At 39.6% G+C, this 13433-nt stretch overlaps 1 protein-coding gene across 1 annotated transcript in view; it reads right to left on the bottom strand.

Moving 5' to 3' along the window:
• Positions 1 to 5: 5 nt before the first annotated feature.
• Positions 6 to 13433, bottom strand: part of CDH2 (cadherin 2, type 1, N-cadherin (neuronal)) — a 296341-nt gene continuing 282913 nt past the window's right edge. Inside the window, exon 16 of the mRNA XM_006895029.1 lies at positions 6 to 1170. Within this exon, the coding sequence (XP_006895091.1) occupies positions 964 to 1170 (207 nt within the window). The 3' untranslated portion in view covers positions 6 to 963. The remainder of the gene's footprint in view (positions 1171 to 13433) is intronic.

Raw genomic sequence — 13433 nt, 5'->3', positions numbered from 1 at the left:
TTTGTGCTAAGAACTTTGCTCCCTCCCCAAACAAAAGAGAAAATAAAAATAAAAAAAATTAAAAAATTAAAAATTGAGTATTCTAACTACAGCTCAACAATTGAATCAAATGTCACTTTGTTTTGTAAATACTTTATCCATAACGAAAGATATAAACATGCAAAAAACCTGAATCCATAGTCCAAATAATACATACACATGTTCTGAAGGTTCTGTACTTCTCCATAGACTATGCCAATAAAACATTATGTACACATACCATTTTTACAGTGAAGTGGAAAAAATATAGTAAATAAAAAAGTGTACATGGATTAAGACCAAAATGTGTCTAACATTCTAGTTTATGAAAAAATTCAATTTTGCTACAAATTGGTGATATGAAAACTCCCTTTATTTGCAACCAGCTGCGTAAGGTTTAAGATTTTAGTGGGGGGGAAAAATCTAAAGTCTAAGCTAGAAATAATGTACATTTTCCAATCTCATGGTCTTATCCCCCATAAAATCACTCCATGAGGTTTTTGTTTTGTTTTGTCTGTCTGTTTAATTCCATATTTTAATAAAAGCAAATGCAATGTAACAAAAGCATGTTGAAGCATATCATGGTTTAACTTACTGCTCCCGCCACAAAATATTTTGTCTTTTACTTATCATTTTCAGAAATCAGTACCATTAAAGCCTTAAACATAAAACTAATTCCAATCTGAAAAAGGTACAAAAAGGCACATAAAATCCCAGTGCTTCTGTACTGTAAAATTCAAGTGTAACTGAGCTCAGTGTTTTTCCAAACAGTATTGGATCACTGATATTCCCTCTGAGCCCAAATTGGTTTGCAGCCTATGCCAAAGACTCCAGCAAGCACTGTGCTAGTAGACTACAAAGTTAAAGCCTAGCTTCTGAATGCTTTTTGGGAATATCAGTTGAAAATGTTTGTACTTGTCCAAAAAACCAAGTTCACCCTGAAGTTCAGTCATCACCTCCGCCATACATGTCGGCGAGTTTCTTGAAGCGTGGTCCCCAGTCATTCAGGTAATCATAGTCCTGCTCGCCACCACTACTTGAGGAATTCAGGGAGCTCAAGGACCCAGCAGTGGAGCCACTCCCTTCATAGTCAAAGACCAAGAGGGAGTCATAGGGCGGCGCTGTGGGGTCATTGTCAGCAGCTTTAAGGCCCTAAAATGGGGAAGGAAAAAAAAAGAGAAGAAAAAGCAATTAAAAGAGGGATGCTAGCAGCTTTTCAGATTTTTTCACAACAAAAGAATTTGATTGATCATCATCAGTCTTACAGTCCAAGTGCAGTGAGGTGGGGCATATGACTTGGCTGGGGTGGGAAGTGAACAGCCAACCATATGAAGCTGCGGAGGGGTTTAAATAGAAGCTAAATTATGCCACTGTAATTACCATTTACTGTTCAAGACAATTCGTTCAAAACATTTACAGTACCACCAGCGCCATCAACAGAAGTCTGGTAAGTGTGTCAGTGCCCACTGGGTAAGACCATTTTTACAGGAGTAACTCTACACAAAACAGGTTATGTGAAATATTGTAGAGGGCTTTCAAATTATGCAGAGTCAGGATTAGAGAATTTTTATATGTTGAAAAGAGAAACTACACATAAAGGGAAGGTTATAGACATAAAAATACTTTGGACTTTTCATAAGCTTACAATCATGGACACATTACAAAGCAAAGAAATAGCAGAGCTGTAAAATCTAGACAAAAATTACTGGGATACAAGGGTGGGTGGTGGTTGTCGTTAAGTGCTGTCGAGGTGACTACCACTCATACTGACACTATGACCACCAGCTCTGCTACACCGGACCCCACAGTGTCAATCCGTCGCATCCAGGGTCTTCCTGTCCTGTGCTGACCCACGACCTACACACGCTGTTCTTCTCCAGGCACTGGTCCCTATGAATTCAGACTCATTACTACGAGAGCTTAGAGTTCAAAGAAGTGACATGGTATTTTGTATGAATTTGGAGGTATTATCAAGGGGAAAATGAAGACAAGGCAGATGTGATTATAAGGAAAGTTGCTTATTAAATCATTCATGTTCTTAACCTGAGAGGAAGTCTGAAATTATTGCAGGAAAAATGTGAATAGTACCCCTCTGCTCCACAACAAATTTCTCGCTTGCATGACGTTACTGTGGTTAGGTGCTGAGTGATTCTGACTGACAGAAAACCTCTTCATGATCGAAGCAAACACTGCTTGATCCTGCACAAGCTGCATGATTTGCTGTTACGTTTTATTATATTGTTGCAGTCACTGAGTCAATCCACCTCAGTTAGGGTCTTCCTCTTCCTGGACAAGCCTCCAGCCACCAAGCATCATGTCCCTTTCCAGGGCCTGATCCCTTCCAGCAACATACACAAAGTATGTGAGATAAAGTGTCTCTTCATCTCTGCTTCCGAGGAGAACCCTGAGTGTACCTCCCACAACGGAGACTTGCTTGATCCTGTTCAACATTCTAAATAACTAATTCAAATGCATCAAATCTCTCCTTCTCTTCCATTGTCCAGTTTTCACCTGTAAATGAGGCTAAAGACGCCAGAAGAATAAGTGATGTATTTGAGTTGTTGTTCTGGAGAAAAGCACCGAATATACCATGGACCTCCAAGAGAATGAACAGGTCTGTCCAGGAGAGGGTGAAACCAAGTTTCTCCTCGGAGGTAAGGATTTTGAAGCTCCATCTCACGTACTTTGGGTATGTTGCCAGGAGGGACTAGTCCTTGGAGAAGGAGGTAATGCTTAGAAGTATGGAGAGACAGTGCAGGAGAGGAAGACCCTGGACTGACGCAGTAACTGGGACGATGCGGGTAGATGTTTTGGAGACAGTGAGATTGCCTCAGAAAATGACAGTGTTCAGAGCTATTGTGCAGAGGGTCTCTTTGAGTGGCAGTGGACTTGACAGGGCATAACAACAACATGAGGCAAATGAGAATACTACGACTTTCTTTGGTCAGGTGCACAACAGTCCTTAAAGTAACATTTTTTTAAGAATTAGCATGTGTTCAATGATTACAAGTTATAGATGAGGGTAAGGGAAAAGAGGACAAAAAGTAGAGTCAGTATGGTACAGGGGAAAAGAGAAAAGACTCTGGGTTCACATCTCTGCCTGACACCCTGTTAGCTGCATGATCTCAACTAAGCTCTGTAAACTTTACTCATCTGCAACCGTAAACAACAATAAGATTATTAAAAACACCAAGTGAGCAAAAAGGAACCTGGGGTTAACCAGAGCATATGGGACATGTTCAAGTTCAAGAACTATAGTTAGTCACCTATATCTCTTAGTAACAGCTCTATTTAATGAAACATTATTATCTTTCCTGAGGTCAAATTAGGCTATTTATTATACAGAAAAATAAGTGGAGAAGAAAACAAAGCAAGTCTACTTAGCAATATAAAACACACAATCCTTTTTCAGAACAACCTCCACATAAAACAAAAGTCATTACAACTGGACCAATAAGAATCATTATGATAAATAAAGTGCGACGTTCACAAGGATTTCTTTTTTACTTGGATCCATAATTACTGTCCGTGGAAGTAATAATCAAGAAATAAAACAAATGTATTGGGGAAATATGATGCTAAGCATCTCTTCAGAGAAAGGGTACCACTTGGATGACTAAAGTGTACATGATCAAAGCCATGATATTTTCAATTGCTTCCTATGCATGTAAAAAGTGGACAATGAATTGTGTTGGAGAATACTGAATATACCATGAACTTCCAGAAGTACAAATAAATATTCTTTAGAAGAAGTGTAGCCAAAATGTTCCTTAGAAGCAAAGACAGTGAGACACTGTGTAAGGGAGTCTGAGTATCTCATCAGGAGGCCTCAGTCCTTGGAGAAAGACATCATGCTTAGGAAGATAGTGAGTCATCAAAACATGAGAGAGCCTCCAGGGGACAGAATGACACAGTGGCAGAAATAATGGGCTTAAACACAGCACGTATTGTGAAGGTAGTGCCATGTTTCATTCGACTGTACAAAGTTATTTAGTTAAAATAAGAACCTCCACAAATAAGGCAATTTTGCTGATAGTGAAAATGACATGCTACAATGTCTTACAGTTCCAGCTCTCTTCTGTGGAAGACTCTATTGTTGATACTAGCAATTCTTATCTTTTTTGTAGCCAGCTCATGTACCCATATTTGCAGTTGTGTGATGACAACAGCACCTCAGTTGTGTCTGCTTCCCCGAACCACTGTCAGGCATGGTTATGAGATTAGCTTCAGGCAGTGAGATATACGTATAGGTGAACAGTTTCCATTCTCCTTTACTAGGCAAATGGTCTGCCCCATTTTGGAACTCTATTTCAACCTAAATCTTGAAACCAAGGGCACGTGTGGATTAAGAAAGAGCCAGCAATGACATAAAGTCAATGTGTAACTTGAACGAGAAATAAAGATAAAGGACGCTACTTCAATCATTCTGTTTGTGTTTTACATTTTCAACCCATTCTTACTGCTGTGACTTTGGAACCAACTCACTGTGGAACCTTCATTGAGTTTTGGAGGCTGTCAATGGCATGAGAAAAGATTTCTTTCTCTCTCTCTCTCTTTTTTTTTTTTTTTTTGGTAGGAAGCTACTGGTGGATTCATACCACAAAAGATCCTGACACTTGGAGTAGCAGTGCAACTTCCTATAGACTAGGCCAACAGAGACATTCAGGGATATTGTTATGTCTCATTGTAACATATTCTATTTAGTGTTGGTGATACAAATACCTATTATCCTCCTGCAGGATACATCTGCAATATTAACATGCACACCTCCTGGCTACAACTGTAAATTTAAGCAATAGGTTTTCCTCTAGTTCAACATGATCTTCAAACATGAACTGGACTCTAGAACAAATGTTAAAGAAAGAGAACAAATAAAAAATGTCCAGGAAATTCTGATAATTTGGAACAAGGGCCTCTGAAAACAATGACTAAATGTTCATTACGACCTTCAGCAAAATTGCTTTATAATACAGACCACAGAGACAATGGCCAGGGTCCCTTTGTTCAGGTCATTTGCTTTGTCACAATGCAAGTTTAAAATGAAAATGCATGCAGAGCTCTATCTAGTCCTTCTGGTGTTGGCAGCAAAATGGAAATATGGAAAGGTCAAGGCTAAAATTAGCTTCAAAGAGTCAAGGGTGGGGCTCACCTGAGTTCCTATCGCATTCAGTGGATAGGAGGCAGTGGCCTGTGCTGCTCTGCTCTGTGAACAGCAACTGCCTGGTCCTCATTTTGGTTTGAAGGACCTGGTGTGTCCATCAAGATTCTTAAGCTCCTATTTAACTTCTTAAAATAAATATGTTCTCTCTCTCCCTGTACACACTATGAAGGAGCTCTGGGGCACACAGTCTGTACTACCGTGTTGCGCCTCTGTGGTCTGAATCCACCAGTGGCTCTGCAGGAGAAAGAGCAATAGTGTCCTTGGTATGATTTACAGCCTCAGAAAGCCTCTGGACAGTAAGCTACGAATTGGTTCTGATTCGACAGCAAGGAATTGTTGTTAAAGAGGTCTATGCACTAGAGAGTGTGCAGCAGCGGGCTTGAACATTGTGAGGAAGAGCTTGTGAGAACGGCACAGGACAGGGCAAGGTTTCGATCTGTTTGCAAGGCCACTATCAATGAGAGTCAAGTTGACGGCGTTTAACAACTACAAGAACTTATGGACTATTGAAGTTCTCAAGCATATTTTCTGTTCATTTTAAAAGCCCCGACCTTGGCTTTCTGATCCCCTTGGTGGTTTTTCAATCTGTGTTCTTTATTCCTTAAACAGAAGAAGTCAGAGCCATAAAATTCATCCACGATCCCTGTGCCATGCTAGAGCATGCCATGTGTCTCAGGCTTTTAATAATTACAAAACGGCAAAACCCACTGAACTTTTCAAGAATTCTGAGGCAAGCCATCTTTTTAAGCAGAAGGTTAAATACTTTAAGTCTCTTCTACTCAGGACAGATTTTTTTATCTGATGGTAAAATATGACTCTTCTGGAGAAGGCATTAATAGAAATTCGTGGTAATATTTCAGTCATTCTACAAAGGTCATCATCCAGAGAAATGGAGGGTGACGACGTGTACGAGGACAGAATGACTGTGGGAGCCTCCCTCATTGAATGGCTTCATTCTCTACGCCTCAACATAAATTCCCATGACAGGTAACACTCTATTACAAACTCGATGTGGGTTGTGTTGGTTTTTCCCCCCAATCCCTCCTATGTTTGACTAAATCTAGAAAACGATGTTCTTGTTTTTAAAAAAAATTACACTGGTTTACACACAAAGTTCCTAAAATTTGTACACATTGTTTTTCACATCAGATCAAAAAAGATGCTCTTGGTTCATTTTTTCTGAAGAGGCAGGCCTCGAACTCTGGATAAATTTGAACTATCTTCTATAGTTTGAGTCTCCTGTGCAAAGATCCAAGGCTCTGGCTGAACTCAAGCAGAGATAATATTTATAGACTTCTGAGCTTGGGCTTTGTACGCCTTTATAAGAACTATAAAGTCTTTGCATTCTTCAGTGAGGGAAGGGATCAGGGATATAAGAGGAAGGAGGTCTCACTGAGTCCTTTAAATTCACTGTCCTCAGTAACCTTAGCACCACTGCTTTGGCCTCAGGCTTCATTACATCCTGCCTGGACCCACAGCAAAGCCTCTAATCAGGTCTTCCTTTCCCCAAGACTGCCTGCTTCTGTCTCTAAGACTGCTCTTGTGTCCTCTCCCTAATCTGGTTTTGATATCACTCTCCCAAGTAAATTCCTCTGACTGCTCTCCATCTCCTGAAACAAGCAGTGTTTCTCAGATAAGAGAGTTCTCTGCGAAGATGATTTCTTTACTTGATGTACAAAAACTTGAAAACAGTTCTCTTTTAAAAAAAAATAAAATACTAGCAATAATTACAGAAAAAGATTGCAAGTATGAAAAATGAAACAAAAAGGTATTAGTTAAATGCCTGATAATTGCTAGACCCTACACGGTACAGTCAAAATTCCTAAGAAGAGCATCTGGTAAATTTAGCTTGACCCACCTTTCCCATCTCAGCTATTCTCAGCTTCAGCAACCAGAGCTGACTTACTCAACTGTTGCCCAAATATACAGCAGGCTTAGTGGTATAAGGGCATAAGCCCTGGACTACTAGCCAAAGATGGGTATGGCTATTTGCTTCTGAAAGGTGCACATGGGATCACCATGAATTAGCACTGACTTGACAGCAATACAACCACCAAGAGTCCACAGATGTTTGGAGACAGTAAAGTATGTTCTTCTTGTTGTTGATTGTCTCTGAGTTGAGCATGACTTATAGTGACCCTATGAGCAAAAGGCTTGACGCCCCTGTACAACTATCGACATTTATCGAAGTTCATAGGGTTTCCGGAGGTATTTTATTTAGGAAGTGGATGCCTGCTTCCAAAATATGTTCTAGTCATTTCTTTTTAGTGGAACTGTAGTTTTCTCTGTTGAAAATGTTTACACATACACAGAGAGAGACATACAGTGAACCTTGTCCTATCCTGTGCCATTCCCACGATCTCTGATATGCCTGAGCCCACTGCTGCGTGTCAATCCATCTTGTTGGGGATCTTCCTCTCTTTCTCTGACCCTCCACTTTTCCCACCATGATGTGTTTTTTCCAAGGCCAAGTCCTTTCTAACAACACAGACAAAGTATGTGAGAGAAGTTTCATCACCCTTGCCTCTAAGGAGCGTCCAGGTTGCATTTCCTCCAGGAAAGACCTGTTTGTTCTTCTGGCAGCCTCGCCAGCTTTAACACATGGATTAAGTACATGGATACCATGCCTGTGAGTACTCTTTGTGTATCTTGGGTGATCCAGAAGGACTTTAATCTCTACTTTTATGATCATGTGTAGATTATACTCCCTTGTTACATGCTTTCTGCAGAGACTACATTGTGTCTGTTTATTATCTTGATGGCCAACACAACGCATCACACAGCATGAAACTGATATATAGTGGACACACTGTACATTCGAAGTGACAAATCTACACTGCTGTTCTAGACTTCATTTATTTCCTTCAACATTATAATCACCTTTATATTATTTTCAGAAGAAGTAAAAACCTGAATCTAACATATATGTGGAAATAAAAGCAAATCATATTTTCATTGTAGTAGTATTTCATGGCTGCTGAAATAAACATTTCCTCATCTCTTTTTGGAAATATTACTTCACCTGCCACATTTGAAAGGGGAGATTTTTAATGGTTTTATACAATTAGAGGAAAGTTTTTCACTCCTTGGAGAGAACTTACGTGCAAAATAGAATGTCAAACGCACTGACCTGCCACTAAGTCAATTCCAAGGCACAGTGTGGAGTTTGTCATTCAAAATGACTTTCTTTGCCACTGAATTAGACTGTGCCATGTGGATGAGCAGGAATATGCAAATAGGGCACATGAACCTATCCACAAAGGGCCTGCTTAGTCTCATCAATCCACAAAGGCATTGTCTAGTCTCTTCAATAAACTGAGCAGATCCAGTAGCAGAGTTAGAAAAGCCCTCACTGTCAGCAAAAACGAGGAAGCAAGAAGATACAAATCGTCCTTCAGGACCAGAGAAACAGCCTCAGCAGAGAACCAGAGAGCTGAGAAAGAGTAAACCGTGGGACTGCTGCCCCGCAAGGGCAGAACCAGAGCTAGGATAAATGCCTCTCTGTCCAAGTTTGCTGGGCACCATGGGAGTGTGTGTGTGGGGGGGGGAAAGTCAATATTGGAGGGACTATGAACTCTGTAACACTGGCCTAAAGCTGTGAGTCTCAAGGCTGAGGTGCCAGTGAGCACATTTCAAAAGCTGTCCTGTGTTCTGCTACTAAAATAGATTATAAACTTTTTATTTCCTCAGCATGGTTCTGTGTGGTCTGTGAGCTATTGTATAAGATTTAGGACACACTAAAGCAGTAATAGTAGTGTTAAGATGAGTAGAAAGAGGTAAGGGAACATGGGAGACATGTGTGACCTCATGAGAATTGGTTCTGTGTTTTTCATGCGGCTGACAAGGACAGTTCCCTTTGTGAAGTTGATAAAGGTCAGATATGGCTGTCCCCAGGTGGTCCTTGCTCTTCTGACACACAGTAACCCTCCACTGGATGGCAGTGGTAGCAAATCTCTATAGGAGAAGACTTTCCATCTTTCTCTTGAGGAGCCCGTTGGTGGATTCGAATTGCTGACGTTAGAGTTAGTAGCCTGACAGGTTATACACCAGGCCACCTAAGATTCCTTAATTAACAATAATAATAACAACAACAACAAAGTTTGGAAGCAAGAGTGGCATCCATTTCCATAAACAGTTTGCCTCAGGAAACCCTACGAACATGGACAAAGGATGAAAGTCACACAACTGTCGAGGACTTTCATTCATAGGGTTGCTATGAGTGGCCTACGACTCGACTGCACTTAAAACAACAACAATAACAACAACAACAACAACAACAACAACAAGTTCTTCCAGAGACGTATTAAACACTCTACATGGATTGTATCATTTACTCTCTATTTCAACCTAAAAGGAGATTTTATTATCATTCCGTTTTAGAAATAAGGAGGTCTGATGGCATAGTCTGTAAAGAATTGTGCTGCTACTCCCAAAGGTGGTGTCCTTCTGAAGGTTCGAATCCACAAGCATCTCCATGCGAGAAAGATGGACATTCTCCTCCTGTGTGGTTTATATCCTCAGAAACCCAGTGGCTGATCAGCTCTGTCTCAGTTCTGACTCAATAACAATGTGCAAGTTTCATAAATAATAAAGCCAGAAACAGAAGAGGCTAAATAACTTGTTAAAGGTCACAGGAAAATTAGGGGAGGCAGACTGATCTGAACTCAAACAGATATTCAACTCCCATAATAGTGAATAGAGCTATTTTAAAGACTGAGATTAAATTAATATAATGGAAAGGTGAAATTTTAAACTTTAGTTCAATCCAGTTATTAGAAAAGAAACTTCCATGAGATTTTAAATGATAGCAATCAAAATCTGTTCTTTTAAAAGAACTATGCACTTGGTTTTTATACTTCTGTGATAAAGAAATACATAGGATCAGTAAAGTAATTGGAGGTGTGCTAATATGTACTGTTAGGCTGAGATTAAAAAGTTATTTCAACTTTTCACCCTTCGAGGGTCATGTTTAAAAATTTCAAGGTAGAATGAAATTCTGCAGTTGAAATAGAAAGAGAAAAAGGTATGACTTCTTACTCTACCTACAATATTGAAAACAAGGGATTTTTAAGATTCAAGGCAGCATTCATTCACTATTTAATTAAAAAACTACAAAGCGTTCTTACATTCCTATGTATTTCTTACACCTATAAAAACACTGCAATCACAATCACTTCTATATTATTCTTTCTTTGGAACATTTGGTACTCTGCTACATCACTAAGGCTGGAGGATAAGTAAATCTATGTGCATTTTAAAAGCATTTATACGATGTCTTTCAATTCTTTCTGAGAACCTGTAACTGTTTTAAGACATTGCATATGTGTATTTATTCTTGTCCAGTTACAGGAAGATACTGAATAAAGATGGAGTGTCTTTATACGGTGCTTTTAAGAGCTATGAATGGCTTAACACTTGTTTCCATGACTGTGAACTTTCTACAGAATTGACTATTTCAAAGAATTAATCATCACTTTCTTAAAACCCTGTCTTTAGTCATGTTCTCTAATCCCTTAGTCCTCTTAGACTTTTGGTCTCCCATTGAGTTGACTGACCCATATGCCACAGTAGGCTTATATGTAAATAACGGAGCTCTGGTGACCAGTTCTGGTGATGAGGCAAACCAAGGGCATGTGGTTTGAATTGATTAGCTTGCTCCCAGGAAGAAAGATGGGCAATCTCTTTCTGTGTGATTTACTGCCTCTGAACGTGCTGGATGGTTGGCTATGAGTCAGTTCTGACTCAATGGCACAGAACAACTATACATAAAATAAAGACTACGAAATCAGGACATATTTTTCTCTCTGTCCATCTCTCTCTCTGTACTGTGATACGAGTGAAAGATTATAAAGCAGACTGACATTACACTCAACCATTCACACACACTTTGCCTTCTGACATTGGGTTTTCTGTCCACATTGTGTCGGCACTCTTTGCACTATCTCCTTTTTCATTTCTCCTCCTGTTCTCGTGCTCTTTGCCTTTGAGCTTTATCCTATGGTGCCCTGTGATCCTGTATAGTTGACTGTTCTAAGAAAATGGAGACATATTTTTGGTGAAGAAGCTGAAACATATATTTTGTTGTTTTGACCTTTCTCTCCTTTTACCAGAAAATACTCTATTACCTACTTAACACAAATGAAACACATGTTCAGCAAGCAGCATGCATGTCAGCAGCACACAATAATGTGTAGATGTTATAGAGACAGATAACGATTCTGATTTTGTTTTGAAATGCTTCCTACAAGCTCTAAGTGCATCTGTAACAGCTAGGGGAAGCTGATTACATATACACACATTTCCACTACTTCTAGGAAGCCTAGGAACTGAGAGTCATAGCAACACATGACTGAAGGTCATATGGAACAGATACAATCCACTTTGAAATGCAGCAGAACCAGTTCTGATCTGAGATATACTGGAGAGGTAGGATATGTCTGTGCAGAGACGAAGTACTGCCATATACTTACAATCAATATCAACGTGCATCATTCTATTATTCATACAACCAAAAATTCAAAAGCACTCTTACAGTAAAACTGTAATTATGGCCAGAAGCAGCAGCAGCATACACTATGTCATTTTAAAACTTGTGCATTAACTGTAGCAGAATTCTTGGTCAGTAATGAATTAAAAGAATGCGATAATAATTTTGACAGTGGAAATCATCTCTGTTATAGTCAACAGAGAATTCACTTCCTCTTATAAAAGCTCTTAAAACCCTTCAACTAGACAAGCATTTAAATCACTTACATAATATTTAATTTAACTGCTCTCCCAACTAATCTTATTTGATGGAACTCTCCAGCCGTTCCATCGGCACTGAGTTCTCACCATTTGTGGGATATGAAAAGCACGTGTGAAGAAAATGAAAGTGAACCTTTACTACGTTTATTAGTGAGGGTAAATGAAATTGAAATACTTACTGATTTTGTTAGCTTATTTATTACTTGTGATATAGGAAGTCAATCCTTTTTGGAGTTGGTTGCATTTGTAGGTAAGACAAAATTAGTATAATTTTAGAAATGTAGAATAATAACTGATAAATCTCTTTTTTTGCTTATTCAAGCAATTAAGTAACTCTTACTTGCCTTTTGCTGAAATCACATTTTCTTTAACACAAAGCTAAACTGAACAAATACTTATGTGGTGGTGTTGTTGATTGCCTTTGAGTTGAGCATGACTCATAGTAACTCTATGAACAAAAGGCCTGAAGCCCCTCTACAACTATCAACATTTATCAAAGTTCATAGAGTTTCCAGAGGCAAGTTGTTTAGGAAGTGGATACCACTGCTGCTTCCAAACTTGTCATAGTATGTTATTGGTTGAGTTGTCTGCGATGCACAGTGACCCTGTGTACAGCAGCTCTGAACGCTTCCCTGTCCTAAGCAAGTCTCACTAATTTTGACACACAGACCTTCATCGCCACAGTTACTGTGTCAATCCATCTCATCCTGGGTCTCTCTCTCCTGCACTGTCCCTCCACCCTTCCGAGCATGATGTCCTTCTCTAAGGACCGATCTCTCCTGGCCATGTGCCCAAAGTAAATGAGATGGAGCTTCAAAAGTCCCAGACTGCAAGAAGAAACTTGGTTTCACCTTCTCTGAGACAGACCTATTTGTTTTCTTGGCAGTCCATGGTATTTTCAAGACTCTTCTCCAGCACCACAACTCGACAGCCTCTATTCTTCTTCTGTCATCCTTAGTCATTGTCTAACTTTCTGAAACATAACAAGTAATTGAGAAAACCATGGTCTGGATTAGGTGCACCTCTGCACCTGGACTGACATTGTTGCTCTTCAGTACTCTGACAGCAGATTTTCCCAATGCAATTTGTCTTTTGATTTTTTGACTGCTGGAATTAAGAGTGCTGACCGTGGATCTGAGCAAGCTGTAACTGCTAACAACCTCAATCTCTTCTCCATCTATTATGGTGCTGCCAACTGGCCCACTGATGAGAATTTTTGTCTTCTTGAAGTTGAGTTTCTGTCCATATTGAAGACAACAGTCCTTGGTTTTACATCAAGTGCTTCAGGTCTTCTTCAATTTCAGCAAGCAAGGTTGTGTTATCTGCATATTGTAAGTTGTTAATGAGTCTCCCTCCAATCTTGATGCCACACTCCTTCTCATGAAGCCCTGATTCCTGAATGATGTGTTCTGCATACAGACTGAAAAGGTATGGGGACAGGATGCATCCCTGACACACTCCTTTCTTGATGTAGAACCACACAGTGTTCCCTTGCTCTATTCTGAGA

Source organism: Elephantulus edwardii, unplaced genomic scaffold (genome assembly GCF_000299155.1).
Source record: "Elephantulus edwardii isolate Elephantulus edwardi_28Jun2011 unplaced genomic scaffold, EleEdw1.0 scaffold00155, whole genome shotgun sequence".
In the NCBI taxonomy this organism is placed as follows: Eukaryota; Metazoa; Chordata; class Mammalia; order Macroscelidea; family Macroscelididae; genus Elephantulus; species Elephantulus edwardii.
This window is presented reverse-complemented; position numbering and strand designations above follow the sequence as displayed.